The sequence below is a fragment of the Protobothrops mucrosquamatus genome, unplaced genomic scaffold (genome assembly GCF_001527695.2).
Source record: "Protobothrops mucrosquamatus isolate PMUCROS unplaced genomic scaffold, P.Mucros_1.0 scaffold_115, whole genome shotgun sequence".
In the NCBI taxonomy this organism is placed as follows: Eukaryota; Metazoa; Chordata; class Lepidosauria; order Squamata; family Viperidae; genus Protobothrops; species Protobothrops mucrosquamatus.
Genome location: NW_015386191.1, coordinates 28,293 through 53,430, shown reverse-complemented (window position 1 = coordinate 53,430; position 25,138 = coordinate 28,293). Strand labels below are relative to the sequence as shown.

At 38.0% G+C, this 25,138-nt stretch overlaps 1 protein-coding gene across 1 annotated transcript; it reads right to left on the bottom strand.

Moving 5' to 3' along the window:
• Window positions 1–419: 419 nt before the first annotated feature.
• PPP1R32 (protein phosphatase 1 regulatory subunit 32) lies at window positions 420–17,984 on the bottom strand. Its single transcript, XM_029284245.1, has 13 exons — window positions 17,795–17,984; window positions 16,671–16,788; window positions 13,425–13,578; window positions 10,547–10,675; window positions 9,693–9,756; window positions 6,914–7,008; window positions 3,289–3,348; window positions 3,067–3,153; window positions 2,530–2,646; window positions 2,311–2,405; window positions 1,579–1,743; window positions 1,344–1,431; window positions 420–931 (listed from the first exon to the last, which is right to left on the bottom strand). Exons 1-12 carry the CDS (start codon window positions 17,982–17,984, stop codon window positions 1,344–1,346), a joined length of 1,362 nt encoding a protein of 453 aa, XP_029140078.1. The 3' UTR covers window positions 420–931.
• Between the last annotated feature and the right edge of the window lie 7,154 nt (window positions 17,985–25,138).

The following is a 25,138-nucleotide window of genomic DNA, read 5'->3' as shown; positions in this document are numbered from 1 at the left end:
GACCTGTCAGTTGGGCTTTTGAGGGGAAGATACTGTGGATCTAGCATTCTTTAGTGGCGCAGTGGTTAGAATGCCATACTGCAGGCTACTTCTGCTGACTGCCAGCTGCCAGCAGTTTGGCAGTTCGATTCTCAGCGGCTCAAGGTTAACTCAGCCTTCTATCCTCCCAAGGTCGCTAAAATGAGAACCTAGATGGTTGGGGGCAATATGCTGACTCTGGAAACCGCTTAGAGAGGGCTGTAAAGCACTGTGAAGCAGTAGATAGTCTAGACTCTAAGTGCTGTTGCTTTAGGGTACTTCTGCAGAAACTCTTGTGTCCTGGGTTCCAAATCAAAGTACCAATGGAGGGCCATGCCCAGCAACCAGAGGGAATGGGCCATGTTCACAGCAACCTAAAGTGGCCAAGTGGACTGGACAAATCCCAGCCCAGCTGTACCATCAACCACATAACTGAGAAAGCATGAAAATATATAACCACAACAAAAGTTGTCCCAGAAGATGGAAAGTATGACTTCAAAACTGGAAGAGCTAAATATACATTTAAGCTTTTTCTACTGTGAATTAAGGATGAAATGAAAGCAGTGTCATGAGGACAGGCCCTTACTTGTTGGTATCTTTACTCTGTGGATAGAGAGACATAAAGAGCTTTCAGTTAGTCAGATGCTCACATTATGTCACAAAGTTTGTACAGCTACAGAGCTATAGAAACTCTATAAAAATATAACTACCCCAAAGATTTTTAAACCCCTGTTTCAATGTGCTAATCTAGGACAGGAGACATAGCTAGAATATGTCTTAATTTCTTTAAAACAATGCATAAAATAAGATAGATTTAATATGACAATGCAATTAGTGACGCTCCTTCCTTAGCATGTGGAGTGGTTCCTTGAAGTCTAAAGACATCACTGTGCTTTTCACTTCTGAACAGAGGCTGGAAAGAGGCAAACATATTAAATTAGGATACGTTTTTATGATGAAAGGAAACATAAGGATGACAACAATATGAAAATAGTCTCCACTGATGATTTGTGAGATTCCCTCCCCTGCAGCATTGACCTGTAGCAAGTTCCTAGAACATTTCTTGAAAAGGGAAAATGACTTGATTGTTCTATGTCATTTTGCTGTGTGTATGAGAGAGAAATATCAAATATCTGCATTTTTTCTCTGAAACTGGGAAATCTTGAGTAGACATAGGAGGCACTAAACTGAGCTTTGGTTTCTCAACAGTAGTTGAATTAAACTCATACAATATACTACCATAATCTAACATCTCTTAGCCTGATAATATCATATTTGGCCCTGCTTTTGTAGTGCCTTAAAATGCAATGAACCAAATTACTTACTTAATTGGGGACAGTTGTCTGATGAAGAGCAGCAAAGCGACGATCATGGGGAGAATCGCGATAGAATGGGTCAACTGTTGTGATTGTCCTATAATGGCAGAGGGAAAATATCGGAAAAAAAATAAATAAAAGAGGGTAGAAGGCACCTGAGGAAAGGAGAAGAAATGGCACCGGGCACCAAAAATGGCTTAATGGAGCAAAAGAAAAAGAAACAGCCCTGCCACTATGATGTCACCTGCCGACATGGGGATGAACAGTTCTCAAGGTTTCTGTGGCATTAGGATCGCTTCCTAAATCACTTCCGTGGTTGTTGGTGGCAAAGCCACCTGCTTGTTGAGGCTGGATCCCCCCTCTGGTCCAGCCTTCCCTGTCCACTCCCTTTGAAATGGTTTCATAAAACCTAATAAAGAGAAAGATGATTAGTGCATGACTGATTCAGCTACTGCAACTTGTGTTCTCACAAATATAAATCAGAGGTATGTCTTTATCCTGGCACTTGTTGCCTCTGGCACTGACAATTTGAGAGTTCACACTACTTTATAAATATTTATTTTTCTACAAATAGCAGACCCACTACTTTTTTCTGCCCTCTGCTCTCACTACCCATCCTCCAAAGTCCTTGCTTTGAATAACTTGATCCATATAGATAAAAGAATTAAAACCACATATATAAATAGAAAATCATAGCTTAGGAATTTTACTATCTCTTTTTCTCCTTCCTAGCATTTTCCTGTAAATTCGGGGTCTGTTTATCAGATCACCCAATTGTGACAGGTATTGAATGAGCTCAACATCATAAGCAGAGAGAGAATCACTGGTCCAAAGTCACCCAGCTGGCTTTCATGCCTAAGGCAGAACTAGAACTCACAGTATCCTGATTTCTAGCCTGGTACCTTAACCACTAGGCCAAACTGGCTGTCTGAATGTTACTATCCTAATATGGATGGCAAATTACTACCAAACTCACTTGGAATTATAGCTGGTCAAAAACCTGTTGGGCAGATTTGGATCATAGGCAGGTGTCGCATAATTAAGGTTGTTGGTGCTGAATCCTGTTGGCTCCTGTATGGAGATAGCCATGAAAGTAGAACTAAGGGCTTGATACCTCAAGAAAAGAACAAGTCTGTGATTATGAAAAAAGTTTTTAAGATTCCCAGATAACCCCCGAATTATACATCTGACATACTTTGTTGCCCGTATATTCCCGTCCTAGAAGATTGGTTTGTGTTTGAGGCTGTCGCTGATGGCCTTGGAACTGAGAATGGCTGAGTGGCCCAGATGCTTCTGCATTGGGTGGAGGTCCCTGGGAAAAATGAAGACCATAACAAGCAAAGGAGTTTAAAGTAGTTGGTGAATTATAGAGAAGTAAGTAACAAAGAAAATAGGGATCAAGATGGGAAATGTAATGGAAAATGGGCAAATAAATGGCTAAGAAAGTGTAAGGAGTTTGGGAAGCCCGTAGATAACTGAAAAAGGAAGAAGTGGAGAAAAGAAAGGGAGATCTGTTTGTAGATGCTGATAAGGAAAGTCAACTAGAGAAAAGTGTAGAAAAACAGTCAAAAAAGGGAAATGAAAGCAGAGAAATAGCAGGTAGAGGAACTACAAGCATAAGGATAATTCGGAAGTAGCTGTTAAAAATTTTGGACACATTTGAACAAAAGTTCAGAGCAGGGGAAAATGAAATGGGAAAAGACCGTTCTGTCAACAAGGAGCTGTCACTTACTGAAGAACTAAGGCGAAGATCCTTCTGCCGATTAAATCCAGAGCCCCGCTCAGAACCTTTGGAAAGGACTGGTAGAAACTCATCCCCCTTTCAGGAAGAATAAATAAATAAAGACGCATGGATAGCTACAGTATACACATACAGGGGTAGATATTGGAGAATAAAAATGGAAATAATATTTGTTCATCCAGCCCCATCCACACCAGCAGATGGACTCCTTACATGCGGAACAGAAGATGGTAGATAATCTGCTTTCATGATGCTGATTCCAGGATTGCTGTCCTAACAAAGCAAAACAAATGAAAAGTACTACTTAGACCTAGAGAGAGAGAAACAGATTGGATATAACGGTTATTTTATTATAGCTTTTACTATGTTGAAAAATAGCAAGAAAGAGCCAGGTTAACAGGAGACCTATCTGATTATCTGAACTAATACTCGTGGTATCTGGATCAGTTATGGCAGGGCATAAGAAGTCATTATTATTACTACCTTATTATTATGGCAGGGCATAAGCAGTAATTATAACAAAAGCATTTAGTTTATTTAAGTTTCCAGCAGATATACCCTTTTTCATAGTACTCCTTTCCATTAGGTTGTTTCCCCCACCCAGGATTTCAAGCCAAACAAGCATGCTCAGATTTCATTGATCTTAGCTGGGACCTTTCCTTTTTTCTTTTCTTTTTTCTTATAAAGGGTTTTTGTGTGTCTTCAAATCTAGGGGTTCCCTCAAGCTTCTCTTCTACAAAGAAGATACTCTTTTAGCCACATATGAATAAAGAAAATGAGTTTGCTATTTGTATGGGGAACCTTAGGCAAAATAATATTCTGGAACCTTCAGTCTGGGAATTTGTGTCCTGATTTGTTGCGATTTATACCCTTGAAAAGGACCGTGCTGGGAAAAATAGCTCCTGAAAGATATAACAAGCCAGAAAGTATCAAATTATTAGAATGCTACCTTACCCTCAAGCTTTGGCTCCTGTATGCTATCTTAGCATACCTTGGACCTATTACTGGCAAGTGGGCATATTTCTAAAATAATCCATGGCTACAGCCATCCAATTTTCATAGAAGAAATATAGGAAAGATATATATTTGGGGGAAACCAAGGGACCTGGCAAAAAATTTTTGCTTAATGAAAATATTTGAAATTTATTTGTAATAAAAAGTCCAGTGCTAGCAGATAACATTGGAGTGCCATAGTACAATGGAAACAAGAGCATTTATAGAAAGTTATCAGAAAAGCAAAACATAATTCTACAGGGATTCTGGAAATTTTCTAATAATGAGGAACAAACATTGTGATTATGAGTCAAGCAAGCTGGGTGTTATTTACATTTTCAGAATTGTAGTGCATTTTCTTTTAAGAAGAGGTGGCTACATTGCCTAACATGAGTCCCGTAAGGGAGATAGGGCGGTATATAAATTTAAATAATAAATAAATAATAAATAATAATAACATCCTAATCTTTTAATAATATCGATTTTTTTAAAAATTGTGGATTGTTTTTAATATTGTTCATTTTACGGCTTGTTTGTTGTCCCAAAGATGCTTGTTCGGGAGGCAACTGGACTTTCTCGTTTTTCTTTGAAGACGTTTTGCTTCTTATCCAAGAACAGCTCTGACTAGATGGTGGAGGATGGAAGGATTTATACTCCTTGCAGACAGCTGGTCATTTGTGTTCTTTCAGAGAGTTGTTGAAGCCATTTGGAGGTTTACCTGTGTCCTCAGGATCACCTGAGTAGTGCAAATGGGTGTGGAGCCTTCTTGACTACAGGATGTTTTCTGCCCTGTGACCCTTCACCGTTGAAGACAGGCGCAGCCTGTTGGGGATGTGTCTATGTTGTCTTCATCTCAAACTGAAGCACAAATGGTTCCTGTAGTTTGCAATGTTTTCTGGAAATCCGTTCATACTCCCTCACCATTCGAAGATGTTCATCCCAAAGGGCATAGCTAAATGTCTATGGAGATTCTCAGTCATTCAGGTCATGGTTATCCCAAAAGTGATTTTGGGACTTTCTTGTTTTTCTTTGAAGACGTTTCGCTTCTCATCCAAGAAGCTTTGTCAACTCTGACTATTTGTGCTTCAGTTTGAGATGCAGACAACATAGACTCATCCCCAATAGCCTGCGCCTGTCTTCAACAGTGAAGGGACACAGGGCAGAAAACATCCTGCAGCCAAGAAGGCTCCACACCCATTTGCACCACTCAGGTGACCCTGAGGACACAGGTAAACCGCCAAATGGCTTCAAGGACTCTCTAAAAGAATGCAAATGACCATCTGTCTGCAAGGAATATAAATCCTTCCATCCTCCACCATCTAGTCAGAGCTGAAGAAGCTTCTTGGATGAGAAGTGAAACTTCTTCAAAGAAAAACAAGGAAGTCCAGTTGCCTCCTGAAAAAGCACCTTTGGGACAACCATGACCTGGTTGACTGAGAATCTCCATAGCTTGTTTGTTGTTTGCTGCCCAGAGTCAAATTTGTTTGTTTCCTCGCTTGTTTATTGTTTGCTGCCTGAAGTCAGGTTTGTGAAATGGGCAGCTATGATAGGATGCATATACATAAAAACCCTGATTGAAGAGAAGACAAATTAGACTGCACTGTGCAGGGGAAGGCTTTAGCCCTCTTACCTTTGTCATGTTCCAGAACAAAGTCACCATACCACACATTTTGGCTTTTAGAGAGAAAGTTTCAAGGGAAGCCAATCAGGAACACAGCAAATTTGTCACAGTTCTAAGACTAAGAAAGTCTGCTTGCTTGCCTTCTTGCTGGTTTATGTATTATTTTGTAGATCAAACTGAACATGTGAATAATTGTTACAACCTTTCAGATTTATGCTTGTGGGCAATAGAATACCATATCATGGAATGCTACTAGTGAATAGTCTTAGCCCAAGGATTTAAATGAAGACATTCAGTACTTACCCTTGATTTAAACATGTCTCTCATTAAGAATGTTTCCCTTGCAGCTCACAATCCCTTTTGTACTACAAATCAAAGAATTGCTCTCAACCTTAGTTGGTTTTGCAAAACACTCTGATAATTCCATAAAATAAAATAATCCTATGCCTTACTTTTTTGTTTAATGGAGATTTTTCTTCTTTTTCATTTACTTTCATTCCCAATAGAGATAAAACAGTTGCTGCATGTTTCTAAAATGGTGGTATGCCTTGTAACTAATTATTCTTATGCTCGTGAAGGCAATATTCTTGAATTTGATATCTGAGTTCCATAAACAGATTTTTAAATTATTTTTAAATTAATTTGACAACTTATAACTTGAATTTATTCTTTTTTAGGTATTTGCTGAACTACTTGAAATGTACCCAGGTTATCCATTTTAAAAAAATATTATTATATCATATATATATATTGTTCAAGTTATTTTAGTATCCTTTTTTATATTCTTTCTATTTTCACCATTATCCATCTGTTGGGCTGAATAAAACCTTTACTGGAATGCGAGTTTCCTCCTTTTTTTTGTTTCACAAATTGTTCTGCTCCTATAGTAAACAGGAGTCCCTGCCTGGAGACGGTCAAAAAAGTTCAGATGGTGGCTACAACCATGCTATGCCCATTTTGATGTGCATTGTGATCTAAAAAGGTGAACGTTGATCACATGGTTGTGGCCATCATCTTGATTTTTTGACACACACCCCCTCCTTAGAGACAACACTGACAGAAAGGGAGCCCATGTATTGAGGGAGAGCAATTGTTGAAACCCAAGGAAAATTGGACAAGAGGAAGGGCACCAATTTGCCAGAGTCTGCTTTGCAGCGTCTTTAACATGATGCCTCATCTGCCCCTTGGGAAGAACAGCAGAAGAAACCAAAGTTATCGGAGGACCTGAGATGTTAGTTTCTCCACAATGGGGTTAGCCAGGCAGCCTTCAGTAAATCCTGACTCTTCTTTGGCTCCAATTGTTTTCTTTTGCAGGAAATCTATATGGAGAAAAAAAAATAAAGATGTCCATTGAGGGGGAAAGGAGCATATGAAGTAGATCACTTCGAAAAATATCTTGGGAAGCTGGACTGATTTGTTCAGTTCTCACAAATTAACACCAGTGAGTCATGCAAAACCTTGTGAGAGATTTAGCTTTAAATATTAAGTTTAAAAGGGCCTAATACTCATATAGTACTATCCTTTTCTGGATGCTTTTCCTTTTCAACTGCTATTCAGAGGTTTACTTTTTCTCTGATCCTAGAGCTGATGCCTAGCCAATTGTGATTAAAATTGCTTCATTTTCTATATAAACATAGCTGAAGCCATTATAATTTGCTATTTCCTCAAGCCCCTTTAATCTTACCCATCAGTGAAATCAAGAGAGGGAGGAGGGAGATGATACATTGTTCTTACCAAACCTTTGGAGGTTCCACCCGGCCCCCTTACTCAAACAACAAAGAGAGCCAATATGCCTTCATCGGTTGCTCTTTCTTCTATGATGTTCACTCACTATATGACAGATATTACATGCAAGCTTCATAGAAAAGAATGCTTTTTTAAAAAACTGCAAAATTCCATAGCAGAAATCTGGAGTATGCAGAAGTGTTCCTTGAAATAGCTGCATGGATTTTGCATTGGTGCTACCTGTTACGTGAAGTTATTTTTTTAGACAGTGCAGGGATTTGAGCATTTGTATGTGACATTCATCCAGTGAGAAACTATCCCAGGAAACGAAGACTTTTCAAAGTGCCTCACAGTTCTTGAGATGTTGTTTAAAAAATGTTGCTCAGTTTCTCTGATCTCCAGTTTTAAATTATGTAAGCAACTCTATCATTATTAAAAACGTATGGCTTAAATGCCAAAATCACCATGGGACTAGAAATAAAAACGATAAAAGACAACCTTCTCCAAACAAAACAGAAACAAAATAATTATTGAAATGTATATTTAATAATCTCAATTGTTACTTTCTAATGGTTGTGAAATTATTGTATTGGTAATGGAAAGCAACAGAATTGGCTGGTAGATTCTTATCTGACTCTCATTGATTGATTACGTGCCATCAAGTTGGTGTTGACTCTTAGTAACCTCATAGAGAGACCTTCTCCAGCATAATCTGTCCAAACCTATCCCTTCAAGTCTTCCAATAGCATACCAACTTCAATATTTCACCCATTGACCTTGCTACTGATTGTCTTCTTCCTTCCATTTTTCCCAGCCTTATGGGTTTTTCAAGGAAATTGGATTTTGGGGCCAAAAATAACATAATGGACCAAAATATTATAATTTGAATCTAGTCATTTGTGCTTCAAGTAAGAACTCTACACTGATTTCTTCTATGAATGATTTGTTTTTGTGGAAATCCATAAGATTCTGAAAAGTCTTCCCAAACTTCAAAAGCCTGAATAATTTTTCTGTACTATTTCTTCAAACTCCAACTTCCAAACAGTATCATGGAGAAACCATTGCCTGTTTGGTTATGATCTTTGTACATGCAGAATATCATGGCAAGTGAATTCCTTCTGAATTTGGAGACTTTTTGGAAGACCTTTCTTATATTTCTATGTCTGCTTCCATCTCTGATGTCTTCACAGATGTTATAATACTGCTTGTCTTTTCTAACATCTGAAATTCCGTGTTAAGATTCTTTCTGATATCTTTGCTCTCTTCTCTTATTACAAGATAAATATTTCTGCTGTATTATCTTCTGATTGAAGGTGTCTACTTCCAGTGCATTTCAAGTGCCTGATGCCTAAGATTCATTTCACCTTTCATTGTGTTAAGCTTTCCTATGTTCATGCTACTTATATTCCATGTTGCCACTATAATTTGGTCTTTACCGTTTTGGATTTTCCTTTTCTGCATGGTTGCATCAGCAAATAGACATCTCAAAAGCTTTAATTGAAGTACATCATAACTGAATGCCATCGGACTTGAGGGACCCAACATTGAGGACTCTTACCAATCACTTTCATCGTGTCTATTCATGGAATTATCTTGGCAAAATATAAGCATGCTAAAATGTAGGAGTGCCTTACCATTGCTGTTGTCATTAAAGTGATCATTGCCTCCAACATCTTATACCACTGTTGCCTAATAGAATCCTTTGTTTTAGTTGAGCAGCTCGGATGATCTTCACACCTTGGATGACCCTGCTAAAAGTACATACTCTTCTTCTATACTTCTGGTGTTCCTCATTCTTTCCTCTCAGTACTTCCCTGCATTACCATTTTAAGGCAGCAAAGAAGGATCTGGGAGGAGGGGGGGGGGGAAGATCCAACGTAAGCTGATGCAGAATAAGTCTGTGAAAGGCAATTCTAGAGGGCCAGATACACATGGTTTAGCTGTTCCGAATTAAGAATTAAATGTGACATATAGTGTTTTGTGGATCTATAGTATTTCAAAGTGACTCTATTAAATCAAATTATCCCACTGAAGCATCACGAGCTCTATTTCAAACTGTAATTTTACATTTTAATATATTGATTTAGGAATTTAATATTCAGAGAATGGGATATGAGTTTCAAAGGGGGAGATATACTGATATAAAAAACCACCATGGATAGTTTCAAATGTTGTGATAATCCAAGCCCCTCCCCCAAAAAACAAATTATGCTTTAATGCATAATAGTAGCATAAACGTAGCGACTATTATGTTCTATTATACGCATAGAAATTATACCTGGTTGCCCGGGAATGTTGAAATGGTACTTAGAGCCATATTCCGTGGACATGAACTGAGGTCCCTACAAATGCAACAGAGAAGAAGACCACGTTCTCTGGAATTAACCACTCTTCTCAAAGTCTCACTAAGCTATATCTCATCTGCTTTTCTCTTTGTGAGTAAACCAGTTATTCTTGCTGTACTTAGGTATCTCTAGTTCTCTTGCTCTTTTAAAAAACATTGCCCTTTCTCCTTAGCTGTCTTTCATGTCTGGATTTCATGTCTAATTCCTTTTCAATGCCAGCTGTTATTTTCTATAAATCGCTACTCAATGCTCACATTTTCTGTGATGTCTTTGACACAACCTCTCAGTCTAATTCTCAACTGTAATGAAGCCTAAGCACGTGTAGTTGAAATTGTCTTATTTTTATAGCTGCTGATAAGCTTCCAAGCCCAATTCAAAGTACTGGTTATCATTTATAAAGCCAGGGCTTACTCAGAATCTTTTCCTGTTTGAGCAGAGTAGCAAATACCTACCCCTGGCCAATCTCTTTTTATATTTAGGTATTGAGTACCCAGGTTTATCCAAATTGTTCTGACATTTGAGGCAAAAAATCCTATAAGTGCTTCTCCTCCAATATTACCACCTGCACCACATATCAAATCCCCGATCCCTTGCAGCCTTCTAATCAGTGGTGGGATTCAGCCAGTTCGCACCAGTATGGCAGAACCAGTAGCTAATTTTTTGTTGCCCAGGCCCAGAATGGACTTTCGGAAGCAGCATCCACACAGAGAACCATTGTTCACATATTTGAATCCTACCACTGCTTCTAATGGCATCTCACTCCAATTATTGGAGCCCACAGACTCACGTGTCTTGCATTTTCCACTTCAACGGAGCCTTTTCCAAATGAATTGTGGAGCACAGGGACATATCTGGGCTCCAGCCCTATCACAGCTTCAGGTCCCTGGTTCGCTGTGTCAAAATGGACCTTTTTGACCTGTAATATCAAATCCAGTTGGTCTCTGAGAAGAACAACAAGCTAAAACACAATGGGATGAAGGGAATGGAGATGCTGCTAAACCTGCTGTAGGGAAAGAGGAGAGAAGAAGGTCAAGGAGGACCATTCCAAGACATTTTGCTGAATGACAGAAAACACGGTGGCATCCAAAGTCCGCATTAAGACAACAGGGTCTGTTGGTGTGGGCTGATACCCCAAGTTAAATAAGTAAGTAAGTAAGTAAGTAAGTAAGTAAGTAAGTAAGTAAGTAAGTAAATAGGCATGATTCAAAAGCTGCTGAAGTTTTTTTGGCACCCGAGGCAGCAAACACACACTCTCTGTCAGAGAAACTCCAATACATTTAGATAACTGTTTGCTGCCTTTTATAGTATCCAAAATCAGTTGCCTGGAGCAAATGCTTTCCTCCATTGATAGGGCGAGTCTTGAAAGCAATCAGAAAGGGCAGAAATGCCAAGACAACATTTTCTATCTGTGACCCGCGTTTTATCTTATGGCCAGGTCTTGTTACCAGAAGACAAGAAAGCAGTGAAATAACAAATGTCATACCCCTCTGTCTCATTCTTTTTTTTCTATAAACTTTAAACAAAATAGTATGAATTGCAGCATATACCTTTTGAATAAACATTTTAATCTCTGTTGTAGTGAACATTTTGAAAAATAAAGCTATGGTATTTTTCTCAAAGCCCACAACTTAGAACGTAAACTGTATTTTGTGCAACAATGTAGTAAAGTAAGACCATAATTATGAAGCCTTTGCATTTGGCAAAACTAGACATCAATGCCACTGCCCTTTTCTTGTCTAGGTAGAATATAAGCAGTTGCGTATTCACAAGGGTAGCTGAGTTCTTATTAAAATTATGTTTGTGTGTTTTCAGGGCTCATATTAAGGCACAGACTTTCTCAAATAGCTCTCTTCTATCACAGCAGTTTCACTTGAAATGTTACCTATATTGACATGAACATACATACAGCAGCTCTCATTGGATCAAGTTCTAAATCTTGATGATGATTCCTTAATGCCTTAATATTATTTATTTTGAAAAGAAGGAATGTAGAATGAACTTTGGGAAGGGTCAGGATAATGCAGTCTCTTACTAACCAGCTAGCCAAGCTTTGTTTGGTAATGCATTCTGTGCACTCATCTCTTGGGTGGATAAGCAAGTAAACAAATAAATCTCCTCCCGTGTAAACAATTCTGTTTTCATAGCATCTCAATTTATGTCCAGATCTGAAAAAGTCAGAACAGTCTGAAACAATATCATCCTGGCTTTAAAAAAGAGTAAGCAAGTTTGCGGAAGATTTAATCTTATGAAAGTCTCCTGTGGCCACTTTCAACAATCAGTTGCTCTGCAGGTATATTGGATTTCCCCAGAATCCCATTCATGACTGTTGAACCATTTAAAGAACCACTCAGAAAACTGCAGAATTGTAGTTTTGGTAAATGAGTTTTCCAGATGTTATTTGATAATGCACATATGGGCACTGTTTCTCCACATGTATACAAAGACACACACATACACTCAAAGCTACACAAGTCTGAGATATTTTTTGAAATGTTGTCCCATTTATCTATTGTACACACAGTACATTAAAATTGAACTGAGTAATATATATAGGATTGTGCTATACATAGTCATTTGTGCTGGTCCATTTGCGACATCAGATTTTAACTCTCTTAGTCATCTTTGTTCATTCTGAATCCTGACACATTCTCACCTGATCTTATAAATTTAGCAATTTTGCTTCCACAGTCTTCACCTTGCATGGCAGTAGAATGCACTAGATCTTGTGACCATGCAGAGAGAAGCTCAATTATCCAAAGATTTCAGCATTGATCCACAACTGCAGTGCAGGGAACCCTAACAGAATAACCGAATTGGAAGGGACCATGGAGATATTCTAGTCCAATCCCCTGCTTAAGTAGGAAACCCTATACCAGTGATGGGGAACCTTTTAGAGACCGAGTGCCCAAACTGCAACCCAAAACCCACTTATGCATCGTCGGGTGCCAGGTGGGTGTGGCCCATTGGGTGGGTGTGGCCCATTGGGTGGGCGTGGCTGCGGTGGTAACGGCAGACTGGGTGGGACTAAAAAGTTCAATCAATCAATTCTAACTTTGCAAGATCTTTTTTTTCCCGCAAGAAGTTGAAATTGGCTGATTGATTGAACCTTTTTTTTTTTGCACACGGCGGCGGAGGCCTAAAGCGAAAAGGTTTTATAAAACCCAGCTGGGCCTAGGACTGGGGCGATGGCGCGCGTGCCCATAGAGAGGGCTCTGCGTGCCGCCTCTGGCACCTGTGCCATAGGTTCGCCACCACTGCCCTATACCATTTCAGACAAATGGTTGTCCAATCTCTTCTTTAAAACCTCCAGTGTTGGAGCACCCACAATTTCCGGAGGCAAGTCGTTCCACCAATTAATTGTTCTAATTGTCAGAAAACCTCTCCTTAATTCTAGCCTGGTTCTCTCCTTGATTAGTTTCCATCCATTGCTTCTTGCCCTGCCTTCAGGTGCCCTTGGAGAATAGGTTGATCCCCTCTTCTTTGTGGCAGCCCCTCAAATATTGGTACACTGCTATCATGTCGTCCCTAATCCTTCTTTTCATTAAATTAGACATACCCAATTAATGATACTAACCTAAGTCAGTATCAGTGGATACTGTTACTGCTATTCTCAGGAAAACATACACCCACAAGAGAAAGCCAGAATGTAAAGTTAGGCTACTTACTGTTTTGGTTGTGGGAAAAGTTAGAGGCTTTTCTCGAACATACCCACTGCCTGGCTGATGTACACTCCAGGGAAGAGGATACTTCCCATCTGGGAGCTGAAGGGGCTGGAAATGTTTATTGGTTGTTGATTCGTAGTTATCCTGGAGGAGTTTCCTGGTTTAGGGAAGATAACATACATGTATTCAGCTCAAGAACACGTCTGCTTTCCAGCCCAAAAGCATTTTATGAATTTTGCTCATGTCCCAGATTTGGAGAAGACTCCTAAAGATATCATGGATTGTCAAACAATACAAGCAAACAAACCAGAGCTCTTATCAATATGGCAACATTAGCCACATATTTAGTGCCAACATTTAATGTATGAGACTGATTGTACTCACACAGTTTGTAATTAGTGACAAATGCAGTGGTTGACTTTATCATGGCTTTGCCTGAGCATTCCAGCACAAGTCAGTATACCAAGGCCTTAAGTACTTTATTGTAGAAATACTGTTAGTTGTACAGTTCTGGATTCTGAATCCCATTGACTCAGAACCAATCTACCAAATGGGAGAATCCAGACTTTCTTCACCTAAAGCCCTCTGGTTTCATATTATCCACTTTAATGATGTCCTCTTGAGACAGATCATTGATTTTATAACCTCAAAATTGATGTCCAGATGCAAATAGTCTGTATTAGATCACTGAACAGTTTAAGGGTTTTTCCTATGTTCACCACACATTACCAGATTCACTTTTTGAGAACCTGGAGTGATCTGTTTTGCCAATCTAGTAAGATTCACATGCAGCATGTTGTTTTGAATTAGAGTTATCAAATACCTCCTGATCAGGTATCTGTACTCAGATTGCCTCTGTTTTTAAGAGTACCTATCTAGTCTTACTAGTCTTGGTAATTTAATATGAAATTCCCAAAGCAGGGTAAACATAGCTGCTTGTGCCTTTTTAACAAATGATGCACTCTACAGAAATAATAGTTGTTAATTATTATGATTCTCCAGAAGTGAGCAGAAAATTATTTTGGAGAATTTCTGAAGCAGGATTGCAAAAGCAGATTGGTTTGAGCACTATTAGAGGCAAGCTAGGGAAGCCATCTGTCTGATTTTGGGTTTTACCAATTAGATAGACTTGATGTTATCGAAATGGTTAGTTTATATTATTTTGTAAAAGTAAAGAGTTGAGCTTTGATGTTGATATTCTACTTTACTGCACCAAAGGAAGTCGGAAGTCCGTGCCTCTCTCTCTCTCTCTCTCTCTCTCTCTCTCTCTCTCTCTCTCTCTCTCTCTCTCTCTCTCTCTCTCTCTCTCACCTCACTTCTCTACTCCCTTTCCCCTTCCCTATCTTTTCCGCTATTTACTTTAGTACTTTCATTGTATCGTATATTATAAACTAATAAAACTTTTGGCAAAAAAATAAAAAGAAGCAGGTGATTAAGTCTACCTAAGCAGCACCAAAGCTGTCCACTTTGGACACCGTGATTTCAAATGTTGATGCTGCTGATGCTGAACAGTGTGGTTGTGTCACATTTTTTTATAGCTGGAAAAAAAAAATCCAGTTGAGAGTCCAAGACAAATACTAACCAGAAAAACTGAATCCTGTAATGCACTGTCATAGTATAATTTCTAGTGGTGTGGATTATGTTGTACAAAATGTTAGCCAATGGTTACATTTGTAGATATGTGCTGCAGAAGCTATGTTGCTCTTTTTGCCAAAAATAGGAGGCTACACAGTGCCATTTGCTTTGGTGGAGCATTTCACATTACTTCATTTCTCCCTGTCTCTCACCTATTGCTTGCCAAATCAAGAGAGACTGGGCAATCACCACAGAGGAAGAAGCTCTCTGGAGTCTAACAAGGAAAAACTAGAGAAGACAGTGCTGTTTTTTGCCAAAGCTTCTGGAAAACAATGGGGGAGGGAAGAAGGAATGATCTTGTAGGATAGGAGGAAGATCCGCTACCAAGGCAATAGTCAACTAAAATAGGCTGAACCTGGCCAAGAAAGAAACGTCTCAGACATTTCCCTACTTCACACAAATATAAAGGGAGGGAAGAGAGAAGCACATTCAGACTTGCATTATTCTGTGCATTTTATTATAGATTATTATAGGTAGCTTTACAATACAAGTAGTATCAATCTACCTGGGATTGGTTTTGTCATCTAATCTATTTGGAAGGGCTAACATTATCCAGAGGAAGCAAGGAGGGTGTCTTCTGTAGTACTCACCAAAACCTTTGGCAAGCATTGCCAGAGGAGGCAAGCATCTGCCTTACTTGCCAGGTCTGGAGAATGAGCAATATCTTTCCCAATAGCTCTTGTCAAAGCTCGGTGAGTGTTGGCAGAGAGTGTTGCACAGGAGAGCAAATCAAAGCCAGGTGATCACTTAACTTGGCTCTTAATAGTTATCCAAGTCAAGCACCCCCTAGAAGATTTGCATAGCCCTATAATATTACGACCACTCTGTCTGCAAAGAGGAAGTGATGGAGGATGAGCACACTGAGTTTATGGATGTTCTCTGGTCACAGACTTTGTAGCTGCACTTTCTGGCAACATTAGAGAGACTTTAGGAAAAAGAACCATGCTGTTAAGGAGTAAGAATTATGGGAGTGCTAGACAATGTGTCATTGTTTCAGAGATATTTCCTTGCCTAAACAGAGGAATAGAATGAAGGAAAACAAAAAAAGCAGTAGAAGCAGAAGTGACTTCCAACTTCCTGCCAGTTTTTCCATTGAATTTTTCTTGTGGGAATCTGGCGGGGAGCATTGGAAATTTTCCTTCCTTTTCTTCCCTCCCCTTCCCTTTCCAGCAGGCAGGTAAGTGGCTACTGCTGGGTGTGGGGGGTGAGAGAGGGATTAAGAGACTGGCTGGGAAACTGTCAGAAAACATTGAAAATGAAGATCCCATGAATGCAGCAGTTGTCAATAGCACCAAAGCAGCTGTAACTTTCCCAAATGTCATTTTCATGTATTTTGGACACATTCTGTAAGTTAGCCCATTTGAGGTACCTTGGTTCAAAAACTGCTGCCCTATGAGGCACCGTTTCAATCAGTTAAAAGTCATGACAACAAAAGTCTTAGTGATGAGGGGAGAGAGAGAGAGAGAGAGAGAGAGAGAGAGAGAGAGAGAGAGAGAGAGAGAGAGAGAGAGAGAGAGAGAGAGAGTATGTACTCATAGAGAGGGTGGCTGAAACATCCCAGTTACTCTATCTCAGCCTGAAACATTGTACAGGCCTGAAAAAGGAGATACTGACCCCACAGCTGGATTATCTAATTTATCTAGGTTTGGATTGTATTGAACAACAGGCCGGTAGTTGCTTTTATATCCTGCTCCAAAATGGAAGCCATTCCGAGGACGAAAGCCTTCCTGACCTGGGGGAAAAAAAGTTTGTCATTATTTTCCTTATTACACTGCCAGCCCGAATCACCTTTCCATCAAGGCACTGTAATAAATTATAATACAAAACAGCAGCTTAACAAGATTTCTAAATGTTGAAAACATGTTCTGATATCTTCTCAAATGGCTATCACAAGGAGGTTTGATTGCTTCCTCACAAAATGGCAGTCGTTGAGAGTGACCATTTTATTTGGTGAATTTGCCCTCTGCCAACCAGGACTCCAGCTTACTACTATCTTTGGGGGCACGTCTGCAAATTACATGGGGGGGAACTATGTTTGAGGTCCAGAAGTTTTTGAAATAAAAGATATTGCAGGTTACTACTTTGCTTTCTGAAGGGAAAAGGAAGAAGGGGAGAAGGAGGGGAGGAGGAAGGGGAAGGGAGAGAGAAGGGGGAAGGAAAGGAAATCCCACCATTATCATTTAATTAAAACAAAAACACCAGGAAAGAGACAAGAAAATAAATAGTAATAAGCTATTTTAAATACAAACTTTTACACATTATTATATGAAATATAAATTTATATAACACAGAATGATTGATGCATATAATATAATGTGGCAAATTTATATAAGATTTATTACATTCATATAGATATACTGTAGTTTTGATTATATTACTTAGTGTTGGTATTTTTTCCATTTCTTCCCAATTTCAAGCACGGCAGTGTATGGATGTACAGTAGAAAAAGGAGAGTAGCTTATAACAGAAAGGTATACTTAGCTGTTAATTCTGTGTATTTCTTGATATAATTCCCAAACATATTGTTGACATTTTTTAGAACAAATCCTAAAGAATCTCAAATTTGTCCTTTCCTCTCTGCTCATGTGCCATAGTTACTAACTTGTAGCTTTTCATCTGGACAGATAAATTATATATTGGACGTTCTTGCAATCCAAAGTAAAAAAGCAAGGTTCAAATTCTAGTTGTTAGATTAACTGAGGAGAATAAATTCTTTTCTATATTGGTTAAAGTCTTACCATAAGCTGCCCCATAGCTGGTGCAATAGAATTTCATGGGGTCCATACTTCCACCGGAGCTTGTTTTTACATAGGGAGAAACTGAACCTAAGGGGAGACGTCCCATCTTCTCTGTGGATACAGAAAAAGTTTTTGTGATACAAGATTTTCCTGGGGAAACAGTTATCATAGAAGACTGGCCACTGATCATTGTGGAGAAGAATTAGAAAGCTTCTGAGTACCAAAAGGAAAAATCAGTTTGGCTTTGAAAGGTATTTATTTAGACTGTTTAGAATCAGATCTCCTAGAAACAGAGTGAGCTCACACACAGCTCTGTGACATCATAGAATCTTAAGATTTTTTTAAAAAAATAATAAAACTGAAGTGGATTGTAATTGGGATAATACAACAAAATGTCCGTAGCGCTCAGGTTTGACACTATGTAGCACAGTATTCATTTTATTTGACTAGTCAACATCATTTCTATGTCTCCTCAATTGTATGGATGGATGGCTTGCAATAATTTCAGCATTTAAAGCCATAAACACATAACAGAAATAACAGAATACAATTAATAAATTTCAATAGCAACTTTCAGTAGGTAAGATACTGAAGCTTTGCAGAAGATATTCATTTAAGGTTTCTTCTTAAATGTCTACCCCCTCTCTTTATTTACTTCAAGGGAGACATTATTCCACAGGCCTGAGGCAGTAACAGAAAAGGCATATTTTTCTGGTCTCCACCTCTAGCTTCATGAGGAATAGAAACCCACAGCATTTCTTGCTATTTCAATCACAAAGGAAGGGTAGATCCAAACTAGAACAAATTATTCCTCAGTAGCCAAGACCCAAATCATAAAAGGATTTAAACTGGCACCTGGAAATGTAACCAGAAACCTAAGGGTAGCCAGTACAATGTTCAGAGGAAATGTGTTGTCAGCCACATTGAATAGCTGAAATATTTGAATGTCCCTCAAATACAGCACCAAGTAGAGTGTGTATTGTAGTAGTCCAAGTATGCTGTAATGAGAGCATGAATAGATGTAGCCAGCACACTAGCTGAAATTAGGTAAGGGTTTCTTGGCCATAGTTTTCACTAGCTGTTCCAGCAGGAGCTCAGAGTCCAAATGAATTGCCAAATGATATACCTACTCCATGAGGGGGAACACAACCCCATCCATTCTAGAAAATAAAATCCCTGAGTTTTATCTGTTCACACCAAGATAGAGAGATATGGCTGAGTATTTTCAGCGTAGTGATGGTATTTTACTTCAGGTCAGCAGGTAATATCTCCTCATGATTTCAAATAGATGTTAAATAAGATAGTGAAAAAAGCTACGTCCCAAACACACCATGTAATAGGCAAAACTTTGATCTTTCTTCTCCCTCAATACTGAGTAAAACCATCTGCTTTAGGAAGGAGCAGTGTAAAAGATGTACTTCCAATCTCCAACTCTCACCCAGGAAGATACTATGGCTCCTGTGAGACTCCTGTGAATCTAACAGGATCAAAAGGGCTGCACTCTTTCCCCAGATCCTGTTGCAAGACATCCTTAAGAGCTATTAATAGAGTTTATATCCAGGTTTGAACCTAGTATTCAGAGAATCCACTTCTTCCATGATATTCTGCAAATGAACCCACAATACTTACTCTAAAGTCTTCTCCCCAAAAGGGAGGATGAAATGGGGTAGACATTGTCCAGATTTCCTGAATTTAGAGGTGTCCCATTCAGGAAGAGACATAATGCTTTATTCAGTGCAGAGAGCACTATCTACTCCCTTACAGAGGCATTCATGACTTCCCTAATCCAGCTTCCAGTCCTCTTATTAACAAGAAATGGCAAGGTTCCAACCGCTACATGACATAAATTTGTGCTATCAAGAATCTTGTCTATTTCCTTGGAGTCCATAGCATCAAATGTATCCCAGATAATCCAGTAGAATTTAGTTCCATTCTCCTTTTAAGGCTCTCCATATGTATCATCAAGCACCCAGATCTTATTTTAAAAAGTACAGGTAGTTCTCAACTTATGACTACAATTGAGCCCAAAATTTATGTCACTAAGTGAGAAATTTGTTTTAAGTGAGTTTTCTCCCATTTTATGACTTTTTTGTCACATTTGTTAAGTGAATCACTGCAGTTGTTAAATTAGTAACACGGTTGTTAAGTGAATATGGCTTCCCCATTGTCTTTGCTTGTCAGAAGGTTGCAAAAGGGGATCACATGACCCAGGGACACTGCAACCATCATAAATGTGTCAGTTTTCAAGCATCCAAATGTAAATCACATGACAATGGGGATGTTACAATGGTCATAAGTGTGAAAAATGATCGTAAGTCATTTTTTTCAGTGCCACTGTAACTTTGAACAGTCACTATGTGAACTGTTGTAAATCAAGAACTAGCTTACTCAAAAGCTAGTTCTCAGGCTGTTGGTTCATTTGAATGATGTGGTTTTCAAGGGAATTATTGTTGTTGTGCGGATATACCAAGGCTTTTATACTGTTTCATCTTTTGATCATTATTTTCTTTGCTTTGCTTTTAATATAGTTACTTTGAATTGGGTGGTCTTACAAATCTAATTTATTTACTTATTATCAAGTTCTGACTGAATAAGATTTAGTCTTCCAAATGCTTTGCACAAGGACCGCAATGACTGAAGCAAGTAGTCTTGTTTGCCAGTCCCCAAAAGGACATGGGTCACCCTTAACAGAGTTGTTGGACAGCAATCTGAAGATACAGTAGTTGCCATCCTAATGCAAGATTCCAGTATGTCTGGTCAGTTCATTTCATTTTTTACCACTATCACACCAATGGTGGGATTCAAATATGTGAACAACCGGTTCTCTGTGTGGATGCCGCTTCCAGAAGTCCATTTTGGGCCTGGGCAACAAAAAATTACCGGTAGCTACCGGTTCTGCCGAAGTGGTGCGAACTGGCTGAATCCTACCACTGTATCACACTAAATGTCTCTTCTGCTGTTTCATCTCCTGAAGCTTTTTGGTAAATCCAGGAGTATATTACTGAAACCTTTTTATTGTTAATGCAATTACTGGGGTGAACCCAGCTGAAATAAAGAGCTTTATAAAGGCAAGTCTGTTTATATTTTACTGAGCTTTGGAGAAATAAAATGCAAGAGCCCAGAATTTATAGCTGCCAATTGATAAGTATATATATTATTCCTTGTTCATCTGAAGTGTTATTTATGTGGCAACTAGTTAGGCAGTAGTTAATTGATGCTAACATAACACAATCATTTTTTGTCATTTTATAGAATAACTCTTTGAAGCAGATATGTTGAAATTATTTCAAGTACTGAAAATGTTAGATAATATTGCTTCAAATATTCTTACAGCTAGCTCTTAATTAGTGCTGTATAACAAATCCTATGAAATTTTATTCAAAGTTGCACTATTCAAAGTGAGATTTCTGTGGAAAATTGGTTTCAATTCAATGGAAATAAGCAACAACTTTTAAACATAAATGTTTATATATATATATCAATTATTAAAGAAAAAATATTTATAATTTAAATTTATAATAAACCAAGTCACAGAGTAGTTTTAGAAAGCAGAATAAAAACAAAAAACTTCTAAATTTCATTCCCAAAGGTAAGCTTACACTGACAAATTTTACTTTTATTTTACTTTTATTTCCCCTGCATTTTTATAATAGTATGCCCTACAGACTCAGGCATTCCAACAAGTTCCAAGTTCATGTTGTTCAATTACATCAAATTTTTTTGCTCTAATGTAATAACAAGCCTCTTCTTTTTTGAACCTATACTCAAACTTGTACTGTTGAGCTTGATTCCTCCAAAAGAATCATCCTTTTCTCCATTGTGCACATACAAACATTAGCAACATCTAAAACTTCAACCACAGAACTTTCCAGTGTCAAAATGTCTGATATACTGATAATAGACATATGTACTTACTCTTCTGGGAACTCACCAACTGAAATATGTAGGCATTCTCTAATGTATATATATATAGCTATAGGACAAGACCTAAATCAAGTTTTAAGTAACATAGCCACTTCTAAACAGATGCTCTGTTTAAACATGTGTAAGCACTGATATTTTCAAATGCACTGTTAAATCCTTCAATAAATTACTTTGAATGTATAGTCCAGTACTCAAAGCTCAGTAACAAAGTATACATTTTAAATAAAAGTTTAGTCTCTACAATACTATCCTTAAAAGGAATCAAATAGTATGGTTAGCAAGTCTATGATAAAGTAGTTATCACCAGTCTGAACAGAATGTGGTTCATATAGCAAATGGGAGAAGGCAAACTACATACAATGAGGCAAAATGCTCCTCTATCCTGAAAACTTGTTTTATGAAGCATTGTCAAGATTCATCTTGCAATATCATGTCCTTACCTGCCAAAGTATTGATTGGTTTACTGCAATGAGCAGAATCCTTGTAGTGTCCCAGAGGACTAAATTATTCCCTTAAGTTAAGAACTTGGAGGAATATGTAGAACTGAAGTAACAGTATGTATCCTAGCAACTAGCTCATAGCAACCAGATCAAGAAAACTTGTCCACAAGACAGCCACATTTATAGAATCCAATAGAAAAGCCAGTGGAATCAGTTTAGTGGCTTTTTAACATGGCAGACACATTACAGATTATTATCAGATGTGGAGTAGATGTTCAAAGTTAACCTTCAGAGTAATGGTAAATGGGATGGGACTTTTCTTAGCAATGCTCTAATTGTGAGCTTCAACCCAGTGACGGACTAGATTCACAGAAACAGTGAATTTGATAGTAATAATGCTATTCCATTTGTGAGATTTGAAGCAATACTGACTGCATAAAATGGATTTATGTACATGCTTTCTACAAGTCTGCAAGTAAGTATCAGCAAATTCCAAGTGCAAATTTTGGTATCATAATCATAGCTGTTTGAGAATGTAAAACTATCGTCATAGATCTGTATATTAGTTGACCTTAATAAGAATCTATGGAATCTGGATCAAATTCCTAAGCAATCCTAAGATACAAAGCTACATAATGTATTTGATCAAACCTGTATCTAAAATCTTCATTTTCATCAGCATCGAGAGTAGCACTTATAGGCATATAATGACACCCTGTGGTAGTTCCAGGCAACACCATAGGGATATTGTGATATCAAAAAGATGTACATACAATAAAGAAATTTTTTTTTGAGCCTGTATGTTTAAAAGCGGGAAATTCTAGGGAAAAAAACTGTTTTAAATTGCCATATTTGAAAATAACTAAAAACTTAAAACTTTTATAAATAAAAAGACATAGAATAAAATAGCTGTTTTAGTATATAATTGTTAAGTCCAATGTTTTGTTGGCTAAAACTGCCCTTCATAACAAAATTAAATTCTAACCTTCTGAAAGTGTTATTTATAATTTGTTTAGCCAGCATGTGATCAACTGAGGAAAAAATACAGATTTATCTTTCCTTCAAAATAACATCTGATAAAACCATAAGGATGGCAAAAATCAAACTGAATTTTTATTTCTTATGAATTAATATCACCACTTAAAGGGAACAGCAAATAGGAAGCAAGATGCTATGTTAATACAGCATCTTTGAATTATGAACTTAAAACAGTACAGATGATATTGATTGATCAAGAAAAATACTTCTAAAGATCTTTTAATATACATCTTGCTTTTTAAGGCTTTCAAATACCCATCCAATTTTGAATCTCTGCACTTTCCATTAGAATCATAAAAATACTAAAGAGCTAAAGAAATTTACATACAAAATGAGCTTGTCGTCTAAAAGCTAATGCAGACATTTACCATCCGCCAAACTTGTTAAATTACAGTAACCAGATAAGCAATGAATGTGTCTGTTAAGTGCAACTAATCTCCTGTAAATACTCATTCTGATTACATTTTATTAAATGAGCTAAAAAAAATTAATAGCCACTGCTGTATACAAGCTCCTTTGGAGACCTCTGTTATTTACAAGCTCCCCTGAAAATTTATTTCTGCCTATCAATTGTCAATCACCACAGGCAAAATACTCAGGGATGGTGGGAGTTCTAGTGCAAAACTCTCATAATCACTAAGAGAGGGATGATTTGATTACAATATGGATCACTTACTCCCATTTTTTTTTTAAATCCCCCTACCTAGGTTTTGAGAACACAGCATCTGAATCCAAAAACAAAGAATGCCTATGAAATTTCCTTTACAAAAAAACTGATAGTTGCCTGAGAAAACTAGGACAGCAACACCTGGGCCAAGTAGATGGCAAAAACTGGACAAGCAGGAATAAAGTTGCTGCATACAAAGTAGTATGTGCACTGACATATCTGAATTAATATAATTTTGTTCACATGGTACTTCATTGCACATTATTACTGGTAAGTTGCTGTCCTGGAATTGCCCAAGATTAATACCTAATTGAATTAACAAATATTCACTGATGAATCAAATATCACTAACAGCTTTTGTTTCCATCATCCAGTAACAATATGTCAGGAAGCTTTTGGGATCTAGATGGGGAGAAATGGGCCACAATTGAATTCAAGCAAGACACTAAGATTCTCCCCCGGTTCTGGGTTCTCTCTCATAACAGTAGTATTGCCTCTGAAAGGGGAATCTATGACTTAGGTGGCTACTACCAGGCAGATACTATTAGGCAGGAAAAGGGTAGTTCTCCTGCCTTGGGCAGGAGGTTGGACTAGATAGAAGATCCCCAAGGTCTCTTCTAGCCCTATGGTTCTTTGATTTTAATGCCAGCCAGGAGAGCCATTACCAAGTCTGAAGATGGAGGGATAGTAACTCATACTGTCATCAACACATTAGCCAGTTGCAATTCACTCTACGTGTTCAGTTTAAAAAGCTACTAGGCACAACATACAATGGCCTCAGTGGTGGGATTCAAATACTGTATGTGAACAACCGGTTCTCTGTGTGGATGCTGCTTCCAGAAGTCCATTCTGGGCCTGGGCAACAAAAAATTAGCTATCAGTTCTACCGAACTGGTGAGAACTGGCTGAAGCCCACCACTGAATGGCCTGCATGCTAACCAGCACTGATGCCATGAACATCTACCCATGGACCCTGCCTTGAATAACAGTAAATTTCCATGCAATTTAAAGTGTTAGTTTTAATCTGTCAATATCTTATATGGCTTGGCATCAGGGCTATTGTCTTCAACATTTTTCATCTTCATCTTTCATGGGAGATTACAGGGTCTAAAATGAGGAAGTGCTTCTCCATTATGATTACTGCCAGCTAATAGATATAAATTTAGCCCCTTTGGCGAACAGGTTAAAGAGCCTTTTAAGTAATTAAAATTGTGCCTTAGAAATCACACATACAAAACACACACACAAATATATATGTTCTATTAGATATTTTAA